This window comes from Mus musculus, chromosome 17 (assembly GCF_000001635.26).
Source record: "Mus musculus strain C57BL/6J chromosome 17, GRCm38.p6 C57BL/6J".
Classification (NCBI taxonomy): Eukaryota; Metazoa; Chordata; class Mammalia; order Rodentia; family Muridae; genus Mus; species Mus musculus.
In genome coordinates this window covers 28,206,005-28,232,964 of record NC_000083.6, presented here as the reverse complement: position 1 = coordinate 28,232,964, position 26,960 = coordinate 28,206,005, and the positions used below count along the sequence as shown (strand labels likewise).

General features: G+C 51.3%; 2 protein-coding genes across 3 annotated transcripts in view; both read right to left on the bottom strand.

Moving 5' to 3' along the window:
• The window catches only part of Ppard (peroxisome proliferator activator receptor delta), a 68,716-nt gene extending 68,505 nt beyond the window's left edge, over positions 1-211 (bottom strand). The window contains exon 1 of the mRNA NM_011145.3: positions 101-211. The gene's annotated coding sequence lies outside the window, so the exon portion shown is untranslated. The remainder of the gene's footprint in view (positions 1-100) is intronic.
• A 4,145-nt stretch (positions 212-4,356) lies between these two features.
• On the bottom strand, positions 4,357-25,509 carry Def6 (differentially expressed in FDCP 6). 2 transcript variants are annotated; one of them, NM_027185.3, is made up of 11 exons: positions 25,027-25,187; positions 15,860-16,000; positions 15,179-15,364; positions 12,984-13,220; positions 12,742-12,888; positions 9,185-9,293; positions 8,779-9,077; positions 6,954-7,120; positions 6,666-6,864; positions 5,068-5,158; positions 4,357-4,896 (listed from the first exon to the last, which is right to left on the bottom strand). In NM_027185.3, exons 1-11 carry the CDS (start codon positions 25,120-25,122, stop codon positions 4,676-4,678), a joined length of 1,893 nt encoding a protein of 630 aa, NP_081461.2. In that variant the 5' UTR covers positions 25,123-25,187; the 3' UTR covers positions 4,357-4,675. The 2 variants fall into 2 exon arrangements, with proteins under 2 accessions (NP_081461.2, XP_030105626.1); XM_030249766.1 differs by having other exon boundaries at positions 4,362-4,896; positions 15,860-16,043; positions 25,027-25,509.
• Between the last annotated feature and the right edge of the window lie 1,451 nt (positions 25,510-26,960).

The following is a 26,960-nucleotide window of genomic DNA, read 5'->3' as shown; positions in this document are numbered from 1 at the left end:
ATAGACGAGCCGCAGAGGCGCGGAAAGCGGCTCTCGGAGCCCCTGACCCCACCATCCACCTCAGCCCGGGCCGCGCTGGCCTCTCCCGATCCGCACGGACCTGTCCCGGCCGCCTCTCGCGCCGCTGCCGCCGTCCCGCAGGCTCCGCAGAATCCCCCAGCTCCTGCCAAAACTTTTCCCATTAATCCCCAGGTCCGCCGCGGCCTGCGGCGTCACACGCTCCCAGCCCCGGCGCCGCCCCCAGCCCCGTGATGTCACCGCGCCGCTGGCTCCCTCCCCCACAACTAAGCACTCGCCCCCGCCCCCTTCCGCCATAGCAGTAGCCAATCGCCGCGCCGCCTGGAGCCACTCCTTTGACAGCCATCGCTCCGCCCACTGCACAGCTGCCCTGGCGCGTCTGCAGCGCCCTCTGCAGTCAGACGTGGGAGCAGCAGCTGAGGAAAGCGCTGGGGAGAAGTTAGGGCTGGTCAAAGCAAGCCTCACGAAACGATATTTAAAGCTTTAAAGCGCGGAAAGAAGGTGGAGGTCATCTAATACAACCTCCTCACTCTTCCTGAGAAGAAACTAGGCATAGACTTGTGTGGTTTGAAGCAAGAAGCAAAGCTAAGGGCGGTGGGGGAAGGAATAGAGGCAAACTGTAATTTTCAGAGGCGCTTGGGAGAGGCATATGGTGGGAGACTTGGGAATGAAAATACAGACGCATACGTTTTACAAAATATCTATTTTTATATGTCAGAGTGTTTTGTCTGCATGTCTGTCTCTGCACCATGTGCGTTCAGTGCCTGCAGAGTCTGGAAGAAGGCGTTGGATCCCCTGGAAGTGGAGTTACAATGGAGAACTTCCATGTAGATGCTGGGAAGCGAGCCTCTTCAAGAGTAGCAAGCGCGATCTTCACCACTGAAGCATCTCTTCAGCACCCCCAATTTTTTAACTGGTGGCTAGTTCAATGGCTCAACGGGTCATCGCTTTGTCTCCAAGCCTGAAGACTTGAGTTCAGTCCCTGGGACTGCCTCCTGAAGGTTATCTTCCAATCTCTACACACCGCATGTGCACTTTCATATACACCCACACAAGAAAAAAGAAAGATCTGGAAGGCATGATGGCACTCTAACTCCAGCACTCAGGAGGTAGAGGACCCGTTTGAGGTCATTTTTAGCAATGGAGAAAGTTTTGGGCCAGCCTGTGCTTATAGGCCTTGTGAAGCCAAATAGAAAACAAATTTTAAAAGAACTTTTCTCCCACTTGAGATTTCTGTCGCTGGATGTCAGGGACCAGACAAGACAAGAACTCTGTACCTGGGCTTGCCTGTCACCCCAACTCATCATATACCACAGAGAGTATGTAGCCAGAAGGCAATCTGTCACTGGCTGGTTTCATCATCCTAGAATGAACAAAACTTGGCTGGCAGGAAAGTCAGCAGGCACCTCCCTCCTCCACACCGCCATTAAAGGTCACCTCTGCCCGGTCTGGCACTCCTTACAGTGCATCCTTAGCTCGCTGGATTGGAGAACCCCACACCACTTTTTTTCTGCTTTGTTTTCGAGTGTGTGTGTCTGTGTGTGTGTGTGTGCGCGTGCGCACGTGCGCGTGTGCACTTGGAGGACAGAGAAGGGTACTGTGTGTCTTCCAAGGATAGGTTTCCACGGTTTTCCTTTGAGGCCTGGTCTCCTGATGCATGCACGAGCGGTTCTGGTTTGGTGGGATAGGCTGTCAGCCATCAAGCCTGGGCTATCCTGGTTCTGCAATTACAGGAATTCACAGGACCACACCCTGCTTTTCCCTGTGTGTCGGGATCTGAACGCTGGCTGCTCTGCGTGAACAGCAGAGGCGCTTAACTTTCCTGCTCTCTCCCTAGCTCCCTTCTATTGCTTTTGAAATGAATTTGTATTAAGTTTTTAGATATCACTTCCCTTGTCCTCCAAGACTGTAGTAAAAAATGGCCTGGGGAAGTCAGAGATTTCTGCCATTTTGTGTCTGGCAGAGCTCTGGTGGAGGGTCTCGAGCTGGTCTTGAACTCCTGACCTTCCTGCCTGCACTTCCCACATGCTGGAATCCTCTAGACCCAGTTTATGTGGCTCTGAGTATGGAACAAGGGCTTCATGCTAAGCAAGAACTCTACTCCTCTGCTAGATTCTTAATGTTGGTTTTGAGAATTTCACACTTGCCCATTTTGTATTTTGACCATAGTCATGCTCACTCCTTCCCCTAACTCCTCCCAGGTCCAAATCCAGACCCACCACCCCATCAGCTGCCATCATCAGCACTGCAGAAACACAGCAGACCAGGCAAGCCTGGGCAGCCTCCACTCCTAGTGTGGGGCGGGACCTGCTTCCCTTAGTTATCCCATAGCACATGGAGTTCGGACTTCACCTCCTACCCCTCAGCTCTGTGCCCTCACGCTAGCGCTAGCAGGAGTTTCGTGACACTTTAAATGTCACAAACTTCCTTGAAAGTGCATCGGGTGCACTTGCAAGGCTGTGACCTTTGCGATGAGATAGCAAGCAAACTCCAGGAAAGCAGGGAACCCTTCCCAGATAATAGCTCACGGCAAACCCCTGGCCCGTGGTAAGGAATCATTGGGTTTGATGCTGGACGGACTTGATCTCCAGTCTCAGCAATGTCCTCACTTTCTAACTGTGCCACACCCAGCCACACATCCCACTCATTCAAGACATGTTTGGTACACAGTTTTCTTAGGAGCAAGCTCTGTGCCAGGCATTGGGGACAGCGTTGAGGAATTCATGTCCTTGTCTTCAAGGACCTCCAACATTTAGAAATGAGGAGAAAGGAGCGCATAGTGAGACCTAGAAGAGCAAGAGGAAGAAGCTGAGGCTGTGCCCCTGCAGCAGAACTGTAGCAGGTCTTCTTGGCTTGATGACTATGGCCTTCGTGTCCCACAGGGCACAGGGGCAAGTAAGCGTGACTATCAAAAGTCATTCTGCAGGTCCAGGGTGGTGGCTCAACAGGTAAAGGCACCAGCTGCCAAGTTTGATGACCTGGGACCACATGGTAGAAGGAGAACTGTTTCCTGAAAGTTGTCCTCTGACCTCTACACACTCACCATGATGTGAGTGTGTGTGTGCGCACGTGTGCGTGTGTGTGTGTGCATACAGACAGACACACAGACAGACGGATGGACGGACAGACACACAGAGAGAATATAGAGAATATAATTAAATTAACTCTTGGATGTAGCTAAGCCTGATTGTGTCTACCAGTATCCCCAGAACTTGAAAGACTTAGGCAGGAGCCTCAGTTGGGGACCATCGGGGCTATAAAGTGAGAGCCTGTCTTAATCCAAACAAAGTCTTTTGGACAGCGGCAAGGGCTGGGCAGGATTTCCAAACACCCATCCGGGCAGCAGAATTAGAAGGGAGTCCGGGAAGCTCTTAGTTAACTAGGAGCTGACAGGTTAGAAGGCAGTGGCCTCTGGTCATAGCACCACAGGGGTAGTGACTTACTAAACGTGGGGCCGAGTGGAGGAGTCAATTAATGGCTCACACTCTGCAGCTATGAGGATGGGAAAGGACCTTGTATTAGTCATTCAGTGTCACTGTGACAGTGTCTGACACAAACAACCCAAGGGAGGGAAGACTTCTTTTGGCTTAGGTTTCTGAGGGCTCGCTCTGTCATGATGCGGTAGGCACGGTGATGTAGCTCAGTCAGAGATCGCTTACATCCAGGAAGGACAGCAGTAGAGAGCATAGTGTGACCACTTCCCAGGAGGCTCAACAGTCTCCCAGACATAGTGCCCTCGTGGAGGAACTGGCACCTAACACACTCGCAAGGGGACAATCCAGACGTAACCCATTCTAGAGAGAAGTACAGGGTATAATGAACGGGGACCCCAGTGGATGTCCCAGGCTTGGGATGAGGGGTATGGAAATGGAATCTAGAATCTCAGAAGTCTTGTCTAGGAGAACAAGGACCACTAGTCAGAGAAAATGGGAAAAGTTTGGAAGGCTTTGGACAAGTTACCCAACCTGCCTGGACCTCTGTTACTGTGATAACAGCCGTCCAGCACTTAGGGGTTCTTTGCGAATGACGTAACATGGGTGGACTCCAGGTAGACAGTAGATGCTCAATAAACACTTTCAGATACTAGTAATGACGACGCTCCACTCAGGCCTGCTACATCAGGGATTATGATCCTCTCTATAGACCAATGTGTGTATGGGGGGGCGTGAAGTTCACCCGTGAGAAAATGGCAGAGCCTAGTTCAGCCCACAGTCCGTGTTCCTAACCACTTTGCCACACCTGCTGTCCCTGGGACCTAGAACTTGAACTCGAGGGAGGGATGGGGAGGTGGTTGGAGGGAGGGATGGATAAAGGAAGGGAGGGAGGGAAGGGCAGGAGCAGTGGGCAGTTGTGAGCAGTTTTATTTGGAAGTATGTCTCCATAACTTGGTCTGGAGGGAGGGGCGTATGATCTTGTCTTGGTCATTCCTTTTCTTTCCCAGTTCTGGTCCCAGATCCTTGAGACTGAAGCACACAACCATATTCTCAAGTATTAATATCTCAAACAGCCTCCACGGTCTCGGCCTGCTGAGAATGGCAACCAAGTTCAATCCTTGATCGGCTTTTGGTCGGCAGGTGGTAGCACCAGGAATCACCCACAGGCCTGCTGTGGCCAAGTCCGTAGACACAGCATCGGAAGAACAAGGGGGTGGTCGGAGCTAATTCCCTGGTGCTGGATCCAGTTTTTCTTCCTGAGAGGCCAAAGCTAGGATGGGAGTCTCATCTCCACCATTGAGGGACTTCTGTTCGCTGCTATTGACTGAGAGGGTTCTGTTACCTTGGGAACCCCAGCGGGTCAGGCGCTTTAGAGAGGAGTCCCGGCGGGCAAGCGGAGGGGGCTGGAAGCCCGTGAAGGAGCTGCTGGTGGTGGGTCGCTTATCTGGCAGAGAGAAGAGAGGGAGAAAGGGAAAATGTGAGTCAGAATGGGAGAGGTGAGGGTTGTGCCTCTGCTCTGGGAGAAGGGAAACCTTTGACCTTCAGTTCCACCTCCTTCATGATCCGGGTGATCTGGCAGCCTCCCCTCCTTCCTCCCAAGCCAGGGAAGGCTCACCTCCTGGCTCGATCGGATGCATGAGCCTGTTCATCTGGACATTCCAGTGTTTCACGTTGGTGCTGGCCTGGCGCAACTTCCTCTGGGCAGCCTATGGGGCAAGGCGGTGGGAGTGGGTCAGAACTGCCATCCGTGGTGGTGGAGGCTGCTGGCCTGGTCATCTTCAGAGGCCCTGAGAATCTGATCACAGCTACCCATCCCCCACCCCTACCCCCCAGGAAGTCCTGTAAGGCTGGGCATGGTGGTGAGGTGCATGCCATGCCTGTAACTCTAGTACTTGGGATGTAGAGGAGAGGGAGGTCAAAGCCTGGGCTACATAATGAGTTAAAGGCCAGCGTGGGTTACAGGAGATCCTGCCTGTAGCCTTGTAGCCTGTGGATGCTGGGAACTGAACTCCAGTCCTCTGGAAGAGCAGCATGTACTCTTAACCACTAAGCTACCACTTCAGCCCCGGTTAAAAATTAAAAAAAAAAAAAAATAGGTAGGGTATGTAACTGTCTGTCCTAAACTCATTCTAAAGATCAGGCTGGCCTAGAACTCAACCAATGTATATGTGTGTGTGTATATATATATGAATGACTGACATCATTGGGGGGTTGGAGAGGTGGCTCAGTGGTTAAGAGCACTGTCTGCTCTTCAAGAGGTCCTGAGTTCAATTCCCAGCAAGCACATTGGATCACAACCATCTGTAATGGGATCTGATGCCTTCTTCTGGCATGCAGGTGGGCATGCAGACAGAGCAGTCATACATAAAATAAATAAAACATTTTTAAATTACTTTAAGAAAAAACACATCATTGGGCTGGAGTAAAAAGCACTGATTGCAACCAAAAAAAAAAAAAAAAAAAAAAAAAAAAAGATTAAAGCCGGGCGTGCCTTTAATTCCAGCACTCGGGAGGCAGAGGCAGGCGGATTTCTGAGTTTGAGGCCAGCCTGGTCTACAAAGTGAGCTCCAGGACAGCCAGGGCTATACAGAGAAACCCTGTCTCGAAAAACCAAAAAAAAAAAAAAAAGTACTGATTGCTTTTAAAAGACCAGGGTTGAACTCTATCAGCACCATATAGTAGCTTACAACTGTAACTCCAGACTCAGGGGATGCAATAACTAACACCTGCTGGCCTCTGTGCACACTGTTCACACGTAGTACACAGACATTCATGCAGACAAAGCACACATACACATACATTTTAATAAGTTTTAAAAGAGATTAAAAAAGAAACAAATCTAAAACCAAAACAACAACAACAACAACCTAGAACCTTTTCTACAGGCATTCAAGCTCCGGGGAGTGTTTTGGAGGCTAGGAGGTGGGGAATCCTGCCCAGGTTAATAATACTATTGGCAAACACAGCCACAGGTGTGTTCAGCATTTACATACTAAATACCATGCTTAAACTAAGCTTGTTCTGTAGTGGTAACGTGGTATCTGCTTCCTCTCACAGATAAGAGACTTCAGACAGAGAGGTTAGGCAATCTGTAGGCGATGGCACAGCCAGCTGATGATAATGCGAGTTGGCAGACAGGTAGCTTGGCTCTGGGGTCCGGCTCAGTGACACACTGGCTCCCCCAGCTTCTCCCGGTTCCCGGCCTTGTCTCACCTCCACGTCCTCGTCTGCCCTCTGCCGGTTCTGCCGCACTTCCTCCAGCTGCTGCTGGGCGTGCTGCAGGGAACGGCTCTGCAGCGCCATCTCCTGCTGGAGCTCCTGCTTCTCCTGCTGCGCTCGCTCGATGTAGCGCTCTTGCTCCTCCTTCAGATGCATCAGCTGCTTCAGCTTCTCCTCCTCCTCCTCCAGCAGCCTGCCAGAGTGCACAGGGACATCTCAGAGCCGGGGAGGGAGGGTCCGCGCGGGCGCTGGCAGGAAAGGTTCCCTGGCCACCGTGCCTACCTGGTCTGGGCGAGGCGCACGGCCTCCTCATCCCGCCTAGCTTTCACCTCTAGTTGCAGAGCTTCCTGCAGCCGCTCCTGCATCTCCTCCAGTTCAGCGATGCGCTGCCGTTGCCGGGCCGCCTCTTCCTTCTTCAGCTCCATCTCAGCCTGCATAGAGGCCCGGGCCTGTGGGGAGCAAAGAGCGAATCAGTGGGACACCGGAGGAGAAAGACAGGCTACTGCCCCCTCCCCAGCCAACTCCCCAACCCCCCAACCCTAACTCTTCCTGGCTCTGTGTATGGAGGGTCTTTAGTTGGGGTTTCCTGATCTGACCTGTTTAAGACCCTGAATCCTCCTATTGTTTTTGCACTGACCTTAGAAAGAATAATTAGACGCTTGCTGGGGCTGTAGCTCAGCAGCAGAGGGCTCACCTGATGTGCCCATGGCTGTATGTTTGCTATCCAGCCTCACACAAAACAACACCGGTTATAATTACATGTAATTAAACATCATAATACGTTATATTACAATAAACCAGCATATTAAACGAAGGTAATCCCTTCCTAGCTCCTACCCTAACAATTATAATATCATTATGGCGGGTGCCAGGAACTGCAATTATTACAATAACCACAAGTTATTGAACGCTTTTATTTTTCTTCTGAGACCAAGTTTCTCTGAGGCTGACCTCGACCTCACAGAGATTCTCCTGCCTCTGCCTCCCAAGTGCTGGGAATAAAAGCGTGTGCCACCACCACCCAGGTTGTTGTTGTTATAGTTTTATTAGTTCATATGCATGGGTGTTTTGGCTGCATATGTCTGTGCACCACATGAGAACACTACTCGCAGAGGCAAGAAGAGGGTGTGCGATCTGCTGGCTGGCTATGAGCTCCCATGTGGGTGCACAAGCTCAAGCTTGGTCCTCTGAAAAAGCAGCCAGTGGTCTTAACTGTGAGGCTATCATTTTAGACCTACTTTGTTCTTTGAGACAGGATCTCAGGTAGTGCAGGTTGGCCTCAAACTCACTAAGTAGCACCTGCCTGGCTTTATTAAACTCCTTACATCTATTCCTTCACAGAATCCTCGTCCCATTTCCATATACAGAGCTCTAGTTACTGATACGGAGAGACTTAGTGCATGTCTGAGCTCATACAGCTCTTAAGGCGGAGGTGTAATGGGCACACATGCCACAGCATGCCTGTGGCGGTCAGAGGACAACGTTGTGGAGCCGGTTCCCTCTGCCCATCTTTCTGGGGTTCCAGGAACGGAATTCAGGACGCTAGGTATGTGTGGCAAGCACCTTTATCCTTTGAGCCAGCTCTAGAATTGCGTTTTCTCAATTTAAAATTTAAAGTCAATTGCTTCTGTGCATCTACTCTGCCCTTCACATGCATCCCGTCTTATGGTCCCCAAACTGGTTTTGTTAAAATTTAGTTCAAGTCTAGATTGATTTCATTCCAAATTATTTGCAATCAAGAAGCCTTAAGCAGCTTCCTCGGCCCAAGTCCTGCCTCCAGAAAAGAATTCTGAACCAGGTCTCATTCTACCAGGGGTTTTCCCTAGCCCTAACCTTGTTCCGGCCCTACCCTAACATTCGTTAGGCCATGCCCAAAGCATCCAGGCTCTACTCCAACCTATTCCCCTAAGGGCCCCTCAGGCCCCGCCCACAGCATCTTTCAGTCTCTACCTTAGGTCCATCCTTCAGCCAATGGGCTCCACCCTATCTAGGCCCCGCCCATAGCATCCTCCAGACCATGGACTACGCCCTGCTCTTCTTCCTGTCACGCCCCGGTCATAACCCCGCCCCAACCCTTCCCCGGCCCCGCCCTCTGGGCCAGTCTCACCTGCTCCGCCTCCCGCAGCTGGCCCTCCAGAGCCTGCTGCAGCTCCTTGTGCTGGCTACGGCGGCGCTCCTCCTCTTCCTGCAGCAGCCGCTCGGCCTGCCGCTGAGCCTCCTGCAGCAGCTCCAGTTCTTGCAGCTTCCTCTCCTTCTCCTCCTGCAGCTGCTGCAGTCGCAGCAGCTCCTCCTCCTTGGCTGCCCGGCGTCGCTCGCGCTGTTCCCGCTGCTCCCGCCGCTTCTGTTTCAGGTCCTTGTGCAGCGACGTCTTCCCCTCCGCCTGCAGCCGGATCGCAGTCTGGATGGCTAAGGGCAGAGCCGGACGGAGTCAGCCCTGGTCTAGTCACCACCGCAAAGGGGCCCCAAAGGTCACTCCGGTGAACAGGCCCAGTTAGACCCAGGCCGGCACTCACCGGCCGTCCACTCCTGGCGCTGGCGGGTGTCTGAGGCGCTCATCTCATAGGTGCGGCTGGCAGTCTTCACACAAAACATGCAGCGCTTTCCTTCGCGGTCCGGAAGCACCTACAGGATGGCCCAGGCCAAGTGACTTCGCTGACATAGGAGCCACATCTGCCCCAGTAGTACCCCAGCTCCAGCTTCCTCCTCTTTCTCTTGGCTGACCATCTTCTCTGGGACCGTTCCTACCCTGCCAGGAGTATGCATGGTCTGGGGTGGATCGTTAGTTACGGGGTGCGTGCGAGCCACTTTATTCTTGGTATCTCTCCACAAGGTTTAGTACATAGTACATGCTTGAACATGTGCCTGGAGCCTCACTCAGCACCTACAACTGCTGATTTCCACCTGGTCTCTTAAATGGCACTCGTTCTTCAAGGGTTTGGAGATACTGATAATGCAGGGTGTGTTTGACATCCTTGCTCTTCTGCCCTAGTGTTCTCTTGTGTTCTCTCTCTCTCTCTCTCTCTCTCTCTCTCTCTCTCTCTCTCTGAGGCAGGGTTTCTTTGTGTAGCTCTGACTGTCCTAGACTAGCTCTATAGACCAGGCTGGCTTCAAACTCTCCCTCTGCCTCCCAAGTGCTGGGATTAAAGGCGTGTACCACAACGTGCCCAGCTCTGCACTAGTGTTTTCCATACAACATTTATCTACAGTCATATATTCCTGTCGGACCTTACTTCATAGAGAACGTAATTGGCTCTGAGATATCTGGAGCCTTACCCAACACCTGTTTCTTTGTGCAACAGAAAGGGATAATGCCTCGGGGAACTATTTTCTCTTGAGACAAGGTTTTGTTGTGTAGCCCAGGTTGGCCTCCTACCTCAAAAGTCTCCTCTGCCCCAGTCTCTGGAGTATGAGGAGCCCTTAATAATTTTTTTTTCTTTTGGTTTTTTCGAGACAGGGTTTCTCTGTGTAGCCCTGGCTGTCCTGGAACTAACTCACTTTGTAGACCAGGCTGGCCTCGAACTCAGAAATCCGCCTGCCTCTGCCTCCCAAGTGCTGGGATTAAAGGCGTGCGCCACCACTGCCCGGCTCCCCAGCTCCAATTGGTTCTTGATCTGTCAGTAAAGAAGCCATGAGCCAATTGCTGGGCAGAAGGGATAGGCGGGACCTCCGGGTCCCTGGAGGCAAGCAGACAGATCCAAGGAAGGAGAGGAGAGTTCGTCATGCTTCAGATGGAAAAAAGTTGACCAGCCATGTGAGACCTCTAAACGGAGTGGCCACACAGGCCACTCCTACATGCAGGGGGTCAGGGGTGTTTAGCAGGGACTAGATGTACTGAGCAACTAAAGTTTAGGGCAGGTGGGAGGTGCAGAGCTAAGAGTATTGATAAGGGCATGCTAGCCATAGGAGTTTAATAATGCCCATGAATAGTGCCAAGAAGGCAAGTTGAAAATGAACAACGTGTGTGTCTGTGTCTTTATCCCTGGGTTCAAGGGAAGCTGGGTGGGGGCTGGTTGCTTGGCCATTCCCAGAGCTTAGGCGGGGTAGCAAAATCTACACTTCACACCTACACAGGTCATAAGCCCCAGAGGAGAGCCCAAAATGATCGTGCTGCTAAATGTATGTATGAAACTGACTCCTAATGTCTCATAGGCATTCCCTAGGCTGGGAAGCTCCTGTCGTCAGTAGATGGTGTTTAACACACTGATCCACAATTGGCCAGGGTGCAGAATGCTCAGCCCGAAACGGAAAAGATAAACTGCAAACTCCCTCCCAAGGTTCAGGGATCACTTCAGAAGGGAGTAGAAAAACCGTAAGAGCCCGAGGCAGCTGGTGACTGCAAGGAACCATTATCTTCTGGACCTGGCAGGGCAGATGCACGAATGAGCACACACATATTTGACAGCATACACAAAGCCTGTGCAAGCTCATGCCAGACCAAATCCCAGAAAGGACGGGGGGGTTGGGCAGTGGTGCTACTGGCAAATTGTTAGTTGCTGGGAGAGGAAGAGTGTAGCACTTGGTAAGACACAAATTATCCTGAAAGATTCAAAAAAAAAAAAAAAAAGATACAAAGTTGGGTAGGGAAAAAGGAGGGGTGAGCCGAGGAAGAGTTAGGGAATGGGAGGTGAGTATGATCAAGACAAGTTGTATGAAATTCTCAGCTATAAAAGGATCAGTCCCTAGAGTCTGTGTCCAAAGCTGGGTGTGACGTCATCAGAGCCGGGTGTGACGTCATCAGAGCCGGGTGTGATGTCATCGAAGCTGGGTGTGATGTCATCAGAGCCGGGTGTGATGTCATCGAAGCTGGGTATGACTGTACATGCTTTTGTACTAGCACTGAGGAAGTGGAGACAGGCAGATGCCAGAACGTGATGGCCACCAGCCTAACTTACACGGCAAGATCCGCACCAGTGAGAGACTCTGTCTCAAAACCAAAGAAACTGAGGTTGCTGAGGTGGGTGGTAGTTCAATTGGAAAGTGCTTGTGGTATAAGAATGCACACCTGAGTCCTAGCCCAGCATCAAGGAAACAGGCAGGCATGATGAGGCCTGCTATAATCCCAGTGTTGGCAGGTAGAGAGAAGAGAGTCCCAGGGTTTCGCTGGCCTATCGGCCTATCTAAATCGGTGAACCCCGTGTCCCAGTGTGAGAGATTCTATCTCAAAAAAATAAGGTAAATGGCTCCTGAAGGAATTACATCAGGGGATGACTTCTGACCTCCATATGCATATGTGTGTGGGACACAGACACACACAGGCACACACATGCATATGCACACACTCAAAGAGAAAAGGAACAAACCAAGCAGGTATCTCTTGAGGAATGACACCCTAGTTTAAAGTTTGGTTTCCATATATATGTGCATGTATACCCACAGGAACATGTATACACACACACACACTCGCGTGATCCCAGCATTTAAGCGGTAGAAGCAAAGGCATTGGGAATTGAAGGTCAGTGTTGACTATGTAAGTTGACAAGAAACCCTGTGTTGCTGGGCAGTGGTGGCGCACGCCTTTAATCCCACCACTTGGGAGGCAGAGGCAGGCGGATTTCTGAGTTCGAGGCCAGCCTGGTCTACAGAGTGAGTTCCAGGACAGCCAGGACTACACAGAGAAGTCCTGTCTCAAAACAACAACAACAACAAAAAAAAAAAACAAAAAAACAAAAAAAAAAAAAAAAAGAAGAAGAAAAGAAAAAAGAAACCCTGTGTCAAAGGGAAAGGAAAAAGGGACTGGAAAGATTTGTCAGGAAGTGTTAGGTCTGAGTCAGGCCCTCTGAAATCTCTAATGACGTCTAATAATCTACCAGTGGCTTCTGCATCTGGTCGGTGGTTTTAGTCTTTTTTAAGTTGTGTCACTGGGCTGGTATGATGGAACAACTGCCTTGTCATGCAGGAGGTCCCCCGCGTTTGACCAGGAAAAAATAAAAGTGCCTACCGGGCATGAGCGGCCTGGAGGTAGCCAGGTGGGTTTGCGATGCACTAATTTAACTAAGCGGAACCATCATGGCGGCTTTCCCCTTTCCACCGTCCTTGCTCCCAACCCCCTGTCCGCACTCTGTGACCTCACCTCCACACAGCAGTGAGCATCCAGGGGAATGGTGCCTCGTTTCTCCTTGCATTCCTCACTCCCAAAGTAGCAGAGGCTGCTGGGTTGCAGCTGGAACCAGCGCTCGGCCCAGTTCCTCCGCAGGTGCCCTCGCTTCCACAGATAGCCCTGTGGCCGGAGGCGAGGTCAGCAAGAGGCCTCCTAGGTCTCCATCACCCCACCGGCTCCCAAGGGTCCCCTCCAGGGCTCCCGGCTTGCCTGACCTGCTTCAGGACGTCTTGGATGAGCTCCTGGTAGACTTCTTGGATGGCCATGCTGAGGGAGTCGCGCCCCACACCCCGAAGGCAGCGGCCTGAGTTGAAGAGTTCCAGAAACTGCCAGACGCTGAGCCCCACGGCGGTCTGGGCTGACTGGGCGTCCTGGGCCAGCAGCTCCTCCAGCTTGCCCAGGCCCATCTCCAAACTCAGGCTGCCAAGGAGCTTCTTCAGCAGATACTCTACCTGGGAGCAAGAGGGAGGCCAGGTGACCTCAACAGCGACTCCAGGGCAAGGGGGAGGCCATACACAGGTGGAAACCAGGAGAGAGGTTTTTCCAGGGGTCCCACAGCCCAGACCTCCTCCGCCTTCCCTGTCTTTTTTTTTTTTAAATATTTATTTATTTATTTATTTATTTATTTATTTATTTATTATATGTAAGTACACTGTAGCTGTTTTCAGACACTCCAGAAGAGGGCGTTAGATCTCATTACAGATGGTTGTAAGCCACCATGTGGTTGCTGGGACTTGAACTCAGGACCTTAGGAAGAGCAGTCAGCGCTCTTAACCGCTGAGCCATCTCACCAGCCCCCGCCTTCCCTGTCTTAAGACCACTACTTTTTCTGCTATAAACTAAAAGTGGGGTCATGTTGGGCTTGGTGGCTCATGCCTTTAATCCCTGCACTTGCTTGGGACACAGAGGTGGGCAGATCTCTCTGAGGGTTTTTTGTGGGGTTTTCTTTTGGGTTTTCAACACAAGGTTTCTCTGCATAATTCTGGCTGTCCTGAAGCTCACTTTGTAGACCAGGCTGGCCTCAAACTCAGAGATCTACCTACCTCTGCCTCCCAAGTGTGTGCCTTCATGACCTGGTCTAGATCTCTGTAAGTTTGAGGTATTGCCTGGTATACATACATACATACATAAAATAAAATAAAGTATTGGGTCAGATGGGACTTGAGAGGCCAGTCAGAGTGGCAAATCACAGCATCAGAAATGGTCTAAGAACCCTCCTACCTGGCCAGTGTGGTGGTGGTGGTAGTGGTGGTGGTAGTGGTGGTGGTGGCCCATACCTTTAATCCCAGCACCCAGGAGGCAGAGGCAGGAGGATCTCTGTGAGTTCAATGCCAGTCTGTTCTACAGAATGAGTTCTAGGATAGCCAGGTTACACAGAGACCAAAAAGAATACAGCCTCCTAAAGAAAACACCCTCCTAACCTACCCACTGCCCTCAGCTTTGCATATGATGAAAACCAAGGCTCAGTGTGGGAAGTGACTTCCTTAAGTCCCACAGCATGTGTGTGTGTGTGTGGGGGGGGGGGGCTAGCCAGGACTCCATTTGGATTTCTGACTCCAAAGCCAATCTGCAGCACTTGAGCTCCTTCTCTTGTGGGAGATCAGTGGGACAAAGATTGGGGGTAAGCAGGGCCGACACAGGAAAGCCATGGTAGAGGAACAGGAAGTAGTGGTTGGGGTACATCCTGTGTCAGTTTGTTCTCACAGCGGTATGGGCTTTCCTACTCGCTGAGGGGCTGCTCTGTCCCAACTGACAAGAACCTGCTGAGAGTGCCCACACTGGCTCCAGCAGTGTTGGGAAACTTTCTTTACGGGTGACACTCTGGGGGACCACTGGGTCTCCCCTGGGGCGTTAGTTCAGATCTCAGAGTTCCCCCAGAACTAAGGAGGCAGGACCCAGGTTCCTGGCCTCCCCTCCCCCGACTCCCATCATGCCCTGCCTGCTTTTTTTTTTTTTTTTGAGTCTATTTGGCTCTCCACTTTAAAAAAAAAAAAAAAAGGAAAGAAACTCTCTCTGGGGCAAAGGCCAGATTCGGTTGCCCACCTTGAGTAACCAGGGAGTTACTTCCTGTCTGCACACCGCTTCCCTTTGCTTGAACAAAGGCCTTTCCTTGAGTACCACCGCTGCGCCTAACCCTGCTGTTCCGCCGAATCCCGACAGGATCTGAACGGTCTTTAAATGCTCAGCAGGGTGCTTCGTCTATGCAGCCACAGACTATAAACATCTGTGGCTCATTTTCTTCCTCTGAGAACTTGCAGAGTCCCCCCTCCCCGCACCCCTCCCCGGAAATGGGGTGCCCCGTGAAGTTAGGGGATCTGGGAACGCCCAATGATACTCTGTCTTCCTTTGAGGCTTTGCCAGGGGCTTGGCCCTCAGTGACTCCACCGTCTGGTTCTGATGTCACCCTTACCTCATCGGGAACCATGATCAGCGGGTACTTGTCCTCAGACAGGAAGTTGAAGAGGCACCATAGACGGAAAGCATCCTGATTAGAGAGTGGGCTGCTCCCGATGCCATCTGCCCTGTAGTTCTTCTTGGCAGTCAGGGTCCAGCACAACTCATCGAAGTGCTCCTTAACGAAAGCTCCCTCCTCCACCTGCGGTGAGGCTTGCATCAGCCCGCTGCTTCATCCTCCTCCTACCGCAGCTCCAGCCTACCTTCGTGGGTTCATCTACAGACCCCACCTCCCCATCCCGCCAAGCCCAAGACTGAACTCAAAGTTGGCTCAGACACTCCAATGTTACTTTCACACTCTAATTTCCATGGCAAGAATGAAACTAGTTTCTCAGCCCAAGGGAGAAAGGAAGGGAAGCCCAGGAGACGGCACAGCCGAGGAGAACCCTCAAAAACTGAGACAGCCGAGAAGAGTAGGGTGGAAATTAGTGTGGGCTTCGGCAGGGAGACGCGGGAGCTAAGAGAGATGACAGACAATAGGGAACAAGTGGTTGGATGGCAACTGCAGATTGAGGAGCAGGGACAGAGAGCATGGGCAGAAATGGGAGTTTACCAGGGGAGTGGAGTGTTTGGGGAGAAGGCAAGGTGTTAGGGTGCTGGGGGGGGTGGGAAGCGGTGCTCCCCACGAGCTCCTCACCTTGTCTAGGATGTACTTGTTGAGGTAGGGCATGTAACCTTGACTGGACACCGGGCCATCATCGTCATCCCGGAAGTGCTCCTCCAGGGCCACGGGGTCATGGGGGATGTTCAGGACAGTGTACAGGTTGTGGGACAGCACCTTGGACAGAGCAACAGGTTGCTTTTCTGCATCCGGATCAGACCTTGGCCAAAAGACTATGAGTCCATCTTGTTTGCTCTTTCATCCCTGCCCTGCCTCGACTGAGTTCTCTGTGGGCACCGTCCTATTTGACACACAAGAGCAGACTCTTGGGTCCCTCATTCACATCACTGTCATAGCAACAACCTCTGTCCCCAGGTGACAGAGGAGAAACCTTGAGGACCCACTCAGCTGGCAGAGCAGGGATTCAGACCCGGGAGGACTCTTCCCGGTTATTTTGTTACACCTTAGGAGCCCGGGAGTGGTAAGATTTCAGAGCCCTATGAGCTCTAGGCTATCTGCAGGGAGGCAGTGGGCCATTACAGGGCAAGACCCTCGACTTCATCACTTTTAACCAAAGACGCAGGCTGCCATGTGCGCCCAGGCTAATGTGATGAGAGGAGAGGCCTCTGAATAGGGAAGGGAGCAAGGGAAGGTTCAGAGAATGCCTGTGAGAAATGGCCCCTGAGATGGAGAAACAGGAGAGATGGTAGCTGTGTGGCAGTGATGGCGTGTGGGGGTTGGGGTGGGGTGGGCACTGGCTTAGGAGATCCATGGTGCTAAGACAAAGGGCTGGTTTGAACCAGAAACTTTGGTAAAAAGAGGGGAGTGGGAAGGAGCTTTGGGGAAATTCTGTTACAATGAGTAATCATCAACACTGTGGTTAAAATACTGTTAAAAAATAGTCACTTATTGGGTGGGATATGGTAGCATATGCCTTTAATCCCTATACTCAGGAGGCAGAGGCAGGAGGGTCTCTGAGTTCTAGGCCATCCTGGTCTACATAGAGAGTTCAAGGACAGTTCAAGGATACACAGTGAGACCCCGTCTCAAAGAAAAAGTATTGCATCCCTGTTGCTCCCCATGTTACAGCCACTGTATAAAGTGATTTAAAATTTCTTATTGCATTTATTCCTTATGCTTAAGCCGTGCTGTAGATATGGAGATCAGAGGACAACTTGGAGGACCCAGTCTTTTCCTTCCGCCATGTCAGGCTTGTCAGGAAACACGTTACACACTGGGTCACCTTTCCAGTCCAAATTGCTGTTTTATTTAAAGGAAAGAGAAGGTAAAGGCGTCACGAACGTGGTGAGCAGACATGTAGTCCTGGCGCTTTGGGAGGAAGAAGGATCAGGAGTTGAGGCTAGCCTAGGCTACATGAGACACTCCAAAAAAAACCAAATAAATAATTTGTGTGTGGGTGTGAACATGCAAATGTGTATGTGTGAATGTGTGTGTATGATTGTGTGCATGAGTGTGTGCATGAGTGTGTATATGTATGCATATGTGCAAGTGTGTATGTGTGTGTGCATGTGTATATGTGTACATGAGTATGTATGTGAGTGGTGTGTGTGTGTGTGTGTGTGAGTGTGTGTGTGTGTGTATGTGTCTATGCTAGTGATGGACCCAGGACCTTGCAAATAGGTAAGTGTTCTATCACTAAGCTGTTCTCCCAGCCCTGTTCCTGGAATTCTGGCTGAGAGCTAGTAAATATCCCTTCCCTTAACCCATCTGAGTTATCCTTGTTACTTAGATCCAGGCAAGTTCTAGCTAATGCATTTGTGGTTAGTTTAAGGGGTGCCATCAGCTCAAGGTCTAACATTTAAAAGTCCAGCGACTGCCTCCAGAAAACAGGGCAGGGCACCCACAGTCTTTTTTCTTTCCATGATTATTATTCTTTGTTTTGTTTTTGAGACAGGGTTTCCTCTGTGTAGCCTTGGCTGTCCTGGAACTCTGTAGACCAGGCTGGCCTTGAACTCACAAAGATCCACCTGCCTCTGCCTCCAGAGTACTGGGATCAAAGGGCACCACCGCCAAGTGGCCCACAGACTATTTAAAATGACAGTAATCATCCAAGAGTCTTACTTACGGTGCTGGAGAGACGGCTCAGTGGTTAAGAGCACTGACTGCTCTTCCAGAGGTCCTGAGTTCAAATCCCAGCAACCACATGGTGGCTCACAACCATTTGTAATGAGATCTAATGCCCTCTTCTGGTGTGTGTCTGAAGACAGCTACAGTTTACTTACGTATAATAAATAAATCATTAAAAAAAAAAGTTGGGGCTGGTGAGATGGCTCAGTGGGTAAGAGCACCCGACTGCTCTTCCGAAGGTCCGAAGTTCAAATCCCAGCAACCACATGGTGGCTCACAACCATCCGTAATGAGATCTGACTCCCTCTTCTGGAGTGTCTGAAGACAGCTACAGTGTACTTACATGTAATAAATAAATAAATAAATCTTTAAAAAAAAAAAAAAAGGTCTTACTCTCATCTGCTGTGTCTCTTCTCAAAGTGCCTATTTGAGGATGCTTCCTGCAAAGCCCCAGCCAAATGGCTACCCTCTAGTGAGGACAGGGAACATGGGAAGGCATGTGTGATCTTGGATAAAGCCCTTCACGCTCTGAGCCTTGGTTTTGTTTTCAATAAAATGGGCTATAGCTGCTGTGGATGATAAGGCAGGAGATGACAGAGATGCAGAGCCAGGCTCAGCTCTGCACGCAATGAATGTGAGTTCCTGCCCAGTGTGGAAAGTGGTTTGCTTTTTTAAAAACCTATTTGTCAAAAATGCAAAAGACGGTATCAGCAAATACTGAGGAAATGGGAGCTTGAATAACCTACCACCAGGGTGTGAGTTATGTATATGTAGCCAAGGCTGACCTTAAACTCACAATTAACCAAATATAACCTTGATCTCAAGGTCCTCCTGTTTACATCCCAATGCTGAGAATACAGCAGTGTGCTACCATCATCACTGGCTAAATTAGACATCTTCATGGAGTTCAGGAATCTCTCAATTTAAAAGTGGGTGTGGGCGGCAGAGGTGGCTCAGTGGCTAGGAGCACTGGCTGCTCTTCCACAGAACCTAAGCTCAGTTCCCGACATCTGTATCAGGCAGTTCACAACTGCCTGTACCTTAGGACATCTGGATCCTCATCTGGCCTCTGAAGGTACCCACACTCATAAATGCACACACACACACACACACACACACACACACACACATCACCACCACCACCACCAACAACAACAACAACAAAAATATAATCTTTTAAATCGGATGTGACCTTTGACCCAGAATTCAATTCTTTTTTTTTCCATTCTATGAAGGTTTATTTGACTTTTTGTGTGATGTCTCTGTGTGTGTGTGTGCACACATGCACGCGCATGCACTTATGTGTGGGTATGTTCGGATAACCGTAGGTACCCTCAGAGGCCAGAGAAGGACAGCAGACTTCCTGGAGCTGGAATTATATACACTGTGAGCCATCTATCTGATGTGGGCGCTGGAAGCCAACCTCAGTCAGGTCTTCTTCAAGAGAATATGAGCTCTTAACTACTTAGTCATTCCTAGGTCTTAAATAAACATAATCTAAAAAAAAACGATTAAAATTGTATTTTAAATGTATGGTTATTTTTGCCTGCATATATGCCTGTGCATCATGTGCATGCAGTGCCTGCACGGGCCAGAAGAGGGCGTCAGATCGCCTGGAACTGCAGTTACAGACTGTTGTGAGCCAGACCTTGAGTCCTCTGGAGAAGCAGCTAGTGCTTCTAGAGTCACCTCTAAGGTGTTTGTTTTAACATTTACTTATTTGAGGTGGTGGGGTTGGGAGGAGTGGGGGATGGGAGGGGCAAACAGCTCACAGCTCTTATGAGTCACTAAGAGAGTCAACACAGATCCAGAGAGGACATCAACTGAACTCTGGGGAAAGGGTTTGGCTGACAAGTTCTGAATGGGTGACACCCAGAAATTCACAAACAGGGCAGCCCAAGATCATTTCAGAGCACAACTTAATAACCAGGCGGAGTAATGATAGCTGTTAAGGGTGCACTTTGTTTTCCAAATCTATTATTTTAGCAGCTCTTGTGTGGAGCTCAGAGGACAACTTATGGGGAGTCAGTTCTCTTGCAACAAGGATTGGGGGGTGAGGGTGGTGCCCAGGATGCGACTCGGGCCGTAAGGCTTGGCAGCAGATGTGTTAACCTGCTGAGTGCCTGCCAGCCGGTCTGTTGTTTAAATCTGACAGAAAGAAAATCGAGGAGGGGCATTTGAGACAGGATGCCACTCTGTAGCCTAAGCTGGCCTTCCAGTCTTTCTACCTCAGTGTTCTAGTGCTGAGGTTAAAGGTCAATATCATCTTACTTGTTTATAGAACTGGACTTACGAGGAAGCTGTTCAACACCAAAGGACATCGGGTTCTTTACTCTTAACCACTGAGCCATCTCTCCAGTCCATTCCTGTTTTGTTTCTCGAGGCAAGCTCTCAGCTAGTCTGGGCTCGCCTCAGACTCCTTCTGTATGACCTTGAACTCCTGATCCTCTTGCCTCTTCCATCCAATCATGTTCTGTGCCATGCCCCGTTTAGGCAGTGCCGGATTAACCCAATCCTGGGATGGGACACACGTGGATGCACTTAGGCAAGGCCTCCATCAGCTCAGATGCATCCCCAGGTCTGTTCCCTCCCTTGGGTGTTCACTCGCATCCTCCTAACATTACAGGTTCCTCATCCTTTTGTGACTGACTTTGCCGAGTCCAGGACCGGGGCTGTCAGTTGTCTGGATGAGGTGGGACTTGGGGCTCTAGACACTTGGGGCCCTCTGCACAGAGAGGCTGACCTCAGACTGCTAGACTTTCCTACTCCTGAGGTGGGGTGAGGGGTGGGACCAGACAGGAAAGGAAACGGCAGGGGTGGGGTAGCAGTGGGCAGGAGCTCACTGCAAGATCTCAATCAACCCTGGGCCAGGAGGTAGGGAGCTCATTATCTGAGCTTCACAGGTAAGGAAATGGAGGCTTTGGGAGGAAGTGACATGGCCAGGGTCTAGCTCCGAGGCCCCCTCTGGGTCTTGACTGGAGCAGGTGAAACTGAAAGACCTACCCCTCCCTGACTCACAGTTTCCGGGGGTGGGGTCTAGGTGTCTGTATTTTTCATACGCTGTCATCTGGAGTCCCTCGGTCCCTGACTTCAAAGTGGGCAGCCCTGGGCGTAGAAGGTTCTATGTGTTTGCTCCTTCCTGTGTGGGTGTGGGTGATGCTCTCCTGGAGGGACCTGGGAGAAATTAGCTGCCATGTCTACACTGACCACAAGATTGGAAGTTGTGGCTCTGCAGTGCCCAGTTCAGATCCTGGACCCCTGTCTAACAGGGGCTGGGGAGATGAACACAAAGTGGGAACCCCATGGAAGCAGCAGGCAGTGACCTCACAAAGCATGAATAATCTCTCTCCTAAACAGGGTTTGTTCTTTTTTTTGAGATAGGATCTTACACTGTAGCTCAGGCTGGCCCCAACTTCTCAGCAATCCTCCTGACTCAGCAACGCACCCCCCTGGCTCCCCCCAAGTGCTGGGATCATAGGTGTGACCTCTGCATAGGTTTCGAGTCATTCTCTTAAAAGATGCAGCCAGGCATGGTGGCACAGGCCGTTAGTCCCTGCACTTGGAAGAGGCAGGAATGTTTAAGGCTAGCCTGGGCTACACTGAGTTCTGGGATTTAAGGCAAGATACTGTGGCAAGACCTCCCAGTCTGAGTCTGCCTGGGCAGGACAGCTCTTCTCACTGGTCCATTTTCACCATTCATAGCAAACTAGACAAAAGTTGGACTTTCTAAAGCAATGAGGGAGGAAGGCTCAGCAGGTGAGGGTGCTTGTCCCAGCCCAGCAACTCCAGTTCAGTATCTGGGACCCACCTGGTGGGAGGAGAGGCCTGGCTCCCTAAGCTGTCCTCTGACCTTCACATGTGCACTGTAGTCACCACACATACACACACACACCCACACACCACACATACCCCCCCATACACACTCACACATACATACACACACACATACATACACACTCACACATACACACACACATACACATACACACACATACACATACACACACATACACGCACATACCCCCACACACATACACACTCACACATACATACACACACATACACACATACATACACACTCACACATACACACACACATACACATACACACATATACACACACATACACACACACATACACACTCACACATACATACACACACACACACATGCACACATACATACACACTCACACATACACACACATACATACATACACACACCCCTCACATACACACTCACACATACATACACACACACACACACCACACATACCCCCCCACATACACACACACACACACACACATAAGCAAATGCAATAATATGGAAATAAATAAATAGCCTTTAATCCCAGCACTTGGGAGGCAGAGGCAGATGGATCTCTGTGAGATCAAGGCCAGCCTGGTCTATAAAGTGAGTCCCAGGACAGCCAGGGCTGCACAGAGAAATCCTGTCTCAAACAACAACAACAACAACAACCACCACCTAACTAACTAAACAAAAATTTTAAAATCATAACAAAACAAACGAAACCAAAAAAGCAAATAAGAGACTTCATAGAAGAAATCTTGTAGCCGGGCGTGGTGGCACACGCCTTTAATCCTAGCACTCGGGAGGCAGAGGCAGGTGGATTTCTGAGTTCGAGGCCAGCCTGGTCTACAGAATGAGTTCCAGGACAGCCAGGGCCACACAGAGAAACCCTGTCTGGAAAAACCAAAAAAAAAAAAAAAAAAAAAAAAAAAAATCTTGTTTCTCCCGCACCCAGCCCTGCCCCCCCCCCAAAAAACCTCCCTCCCTCTCTGTCCTCTACATTCGTTTTTCTTCTTCTTCTTCTTCTTCTTCTTCTTCTTCTTCTTCTTCTTCTCCTTCTTTCTCCTTCTCCTCCTTCTTTCTCCTCCTCCTCCTCCTTCTTCTTCTCCTTCTTCTTTTTTCTTTTCTTTTCTTTTTTTTTTTTTTTTTTTTTTTTGAGACAATCCCTGGAGTGTCGTGCTTCAACCTCAAGTCCTGGGATCACAGGTGTGCCACCACATCCAGGTGTGTCCCACCTGGGCTTTTCTCAGCCCAGCCCCTCCCCCTCCCCCTCTGGCCCCCCCCAGGATGCACCAGGCCAACCAAAGCAGCCCTCCATAAGCATTCGGAGGGGAGAAGAGGCAACTCAGACTCAGTGTGATCTGGGGTTGGGGGGGTTATACAGTTTCCTGCCTGTCCCCATCAGAGGCCACCAAGGCTGTGAACCATATTCTTAAAACCAGCTAAGCCCGAGCCCTCACCCCCTACATCCACAGGAGACTGGGTGTACCCTGCTAGCCTATCTCTGTCCTCTGCTTCTTCCTCCACCTTCTGACCACTTCTCCATTCCTCCTCTCTGACTCTCCCCACCTCCAGCAATGTCATTACTTCCCTCCCGGCCCAGCATCCACCACATTGGCCCAGGTTGGGGGGGGGGGACCCTTCCCTCACATGCAAGGGTCCTGACATTTCTGCCTCTCATTCACATGGCCCCAAAACTCTCAGTGTTAGTTTGAGAGTGGACAGGTTTCCTGTGAGGCAGATGTGAGTGACATTTACTGTTTCTGGCCAGAGATGTCACTACAAGAGGGCTCGATTCGAGCAGGGAGGAGCACAGTTTAAGGGTATATGCGCTCAGAGGTTCTTCCCCAGAAATTCCCAACCTGTGGGCATTGGGGAGTGGGAGTGGGGCAGGAAGGGGCTGGTCAGAAGCTAACGGGGGGGGGGGCTCTAATTGGGAGGCCTTTCTAACTGATGACACCAAGGGCTGCACACTATGCACACAAGGCACACAGAGAGCCTGGAGAGGGGTCAGAAGTCACAGAGATGGAACATAGTATCTTGGGAGCAAGAAGCCATGTGGTGGAGTACTAAAGAGACAGGGTTTGGGGGAAGGTGTGTGTGTGGGGGGGGGGGGCACAGTTTCTACAGGATTGGTGTCTGGATGACCTGTTTTTCTTTCTGGGCAGAACTCAACTCGGTGACGAGAGCTGGGCAGACATGGGAAGGGCTAACCTTGCCTCTCTAGGGAACCAGAGGTGGTACTGGACTCTCTTTCCTGGGGCAGTAGAACCTTAGTCATTAGATGCTCAGAAAGCCAGCTCAGCTGGGTAGATGGAGCTGGCTAGAGCTTCTAAGTTCATAGGACCCAGCTTCAGCAATGTCGGAGTTGAGACAGAGGTGGGCCATGCCTGTTCTGTGCCATCTGCCTCCCAGGGTTCCTATCATGGTTGTGAACAGTGGAAATTGTAAATACCCAGATCTTGAGGGGCGAGTGGGAGGCAGACACAGCCTCCTGTGGTGCTCCAGGTAAAGTATTTACAGAGAGTGACTGGATCCCTAGCAGGGTTGAGGCTACTCTGACACTTGGCCCAACACTCCCTGGCTCCAGCAGCCTAGACTTCTGCTGGTTTCTCCTACATTCTCCCCTGGGAAGAAGACACCTACCCAGGAAGGAGAGAGCTCCTTCCGCTCCTTGGAACTGTCCAGGCCTAATGGTTTTAAGATGATGGGGGTGAGTAGAGTGTGTGTGTGTGTGTGTGTGTGTGTGTGTGTGGTCACGGAAGAGGTTTTCTCAGACCCGGCTTCCCCGACACCCTCAGCCCGAGGTCTTATAAGATAAATCTCCCAACCTGTTCTGTTCCTGCGCTGATAGGTGGCCCACATTACCGCTTGCTTCAAGTCGCCAGCTTGCTTTGCAAATGGAGGAGGCTCTCAGAGCCAAGGGCAAGCACTAACTGTTTTTCTTCAAAGCCATGAGGAAGCCACAGGGAGGAGCAGGGTACGTGCCCAAGCATGACGCTGGGGAACCCACAAGGAGCCCGGGAAGGGGCCTGGCTACTCAATCTCGGAACCTCGTGATGCCACCTCTACTGTCTGTCCAGTCAGGGTACTTGGTTCTAGACAGTGGCTTCTGGTGGCATGAGCCCTCTGGGGAGCATCCACTGAGCTACGCTGCCTTTGTGGCCCCGTCAGCGCTCCACCCGGGGCCAGGGCTGCTGGATGGCAAGGTGTCTGCCAGTAGCAAAGGCTTCCGTGGCTGACTCTCTGGGGTGGGAGCTGGCACGTTGAGTCAGCCTCCCCTGAGCCCCAAGGATGCCACTCACCTTGAGTTGGGACTTGGAGACCTTGCCGCTCTTCTCCACGTCCAGTGCAGTGAAGGCGTACCAGATAGACTTGAGCAGCTCCTTGCGCAGGGCCATGGCTGAGGCGCCCGCCCCGGCCCAGGGGCGGCTCTGACACCAAGATCCGGTTTCAGGAAATGCAAACGGCTGCAGACCGCAGAGAGGCCCTGGTGCAGAGCGGAGCGAGAGCTCCACCTGCCTGTTCCCTCTTGCTTCCAGGGCCTAGCCAGCTGCTCTCGCCACGCTCTGCTTCCAGGGCTGACCCTCCCAGAGCTGGAGCCCTCCTTTGGGCCCTGGCTCCCTCAGCACAGATAGTCACTTTAGAAGCCTGCTTGCCTCAGGATCTTCCCAGGCTCCCAGTGGTAGCTCTAGAGAGAGGAAGCAGGCCCTTCCAGACTTGGAGGGACACAGGATCAGGAGTCAAGCTTACCAAGTGGAAGCGATTGGATGAGTTAGCCCCAACAGTCTACTCTTAGTACGTTCCTACCTCACAGAGCTGTGTGGGTGCCTGAGACTGGACAGAAAGAAAACTGTAGGCCCTGTAGGCCCGGGACAGGATATTTCTTTAGAGCCACCCAGCAGAAGCTCAGTGCAGAGTTCTACCCAAGCAAAAGCAACCCAGCGGAGGAAGGACAGAGCCAGCTGCTTCTCCGCTTCTCCACGACAGGGTGCCTTGGCAGTTTGGTTTGCTGTTTCCCCCTCCCCGGGCCTTGGCTCTAAAAGAAACTTCAGAATACTGCCCACTTTGTACTTGATGGCTTTCAAGACACCAGAGCCTGTATTTAGGCACACAGGGTGACCTTGACAGTGGGGCTCACGTCAGAAATCCAGTCAGGGGCAGGGCAGGCCATGGGCAGAGCCCTCTTCAGCAGCCTCCACTTCTTCAGATGCAATGCCCACACAGATCATGGTGGCCATTAAATTTCAATGAAGTCAGTGGAAGCTAATTCTGGAGTTGTGCTCCACCCATCCACCTACTCACTCACAGGGGCATATACCCAGCCCCTCCACTTGCTCCTCACTTGGAGTTCTAAAACCTTGGGATGAGTTTGAGACCACCTAGGCTATGAAGAACAGTTCTGTCTCAAAAACAAACTATAAAAAAGCCCAGAAGGGGGGAGGGAGGAAGGGAGGGGAGAGAGAGAGAGGAAGAGAGAGAGAGAGAGGAAGAAGGAGGAGGAGGAGGAAGAGGAGGAAGAAGAAGAGGAGGAGAGGGGGAAGAGGAAGAGAGGAGGAGGAAGAGGAGGAGGAAGAAGAGGAGGAGGAGAGGAAGAGGAGGAGGAGGAGAGAAAAGATCCCAGCTGAGCAACAGCAAATGAGGGCTTCCTTAGGTGTCCCAGGAGAGGATAATCTTATGCACTTGGTCCCTGATTTCCTGGCTCTGTCAGCAGGAAGGGGCTGGGGGCTCATGAGAGCATCATACAGAGAGATGACGAGGAGGGAGGGAGAGGCTCCCACAGTTCCCACAGTGTTCCTACACAGCTGTGGGTAGCATTATAGCTGCTCTTCATGAGGTGCCAGAACCTGTCCAGCTGTGGCTGCTCTGGCCTTCTGACGTTCTTTTTGGGGGTTCTTTAGCGGGGTCCCCCTGTGTCTTTGGGGTCTCACGGCATGAACTTAGACATCCTGCCCCCTAACTGGGTTACAGAGCCGGGATGTTAGCACTGGGAAGAAGTCACTGGAACCCTGGTGAGGTTGTATGTAGTGATGGTGGCAGGGAAGGAAGGGTCCAGGCTCTGTTCAATGATGGCAAGGCAGAAGACCCAGAATTCTGGCAGCCCGGGCATTACCCCAGATTCAGCCACAGCCCAGGAAGAAGCACAGCCACTCGGGTCCTGTTTGGCGTAGGTGTGGGCAAAAGCCTACCAGCGGGTCCCAGAGCTCACCTCTCTTAGGGCCTCTTCCTGCCTGGACCC

Bases quoted from the DNA above. Each gene is read 5' to 3' on its own strand.
- Def6 (NM_027185.3), bottom strand. From the start codon at position 25,122: ATGGCCCTGCGCAAGGAGCTGCTCAAGTCTATCTGGTACGCCTTCACT. The intron at 7,121-8,778 runs GTGAGACTGGCC...TGCTCCCCACAG, and splicing joins AGCTGCGGGAGGCGGAGCAG to GCCCGGGCCTCTATGCAGGC. The intron at 5,159-6,665 runs GTGAGACAAGGC...CTTGCCCCATAG, and splicing joins GGGCAGACGAGGACGTGGAG to GCTGCCCAGAGGAAGTTGCG.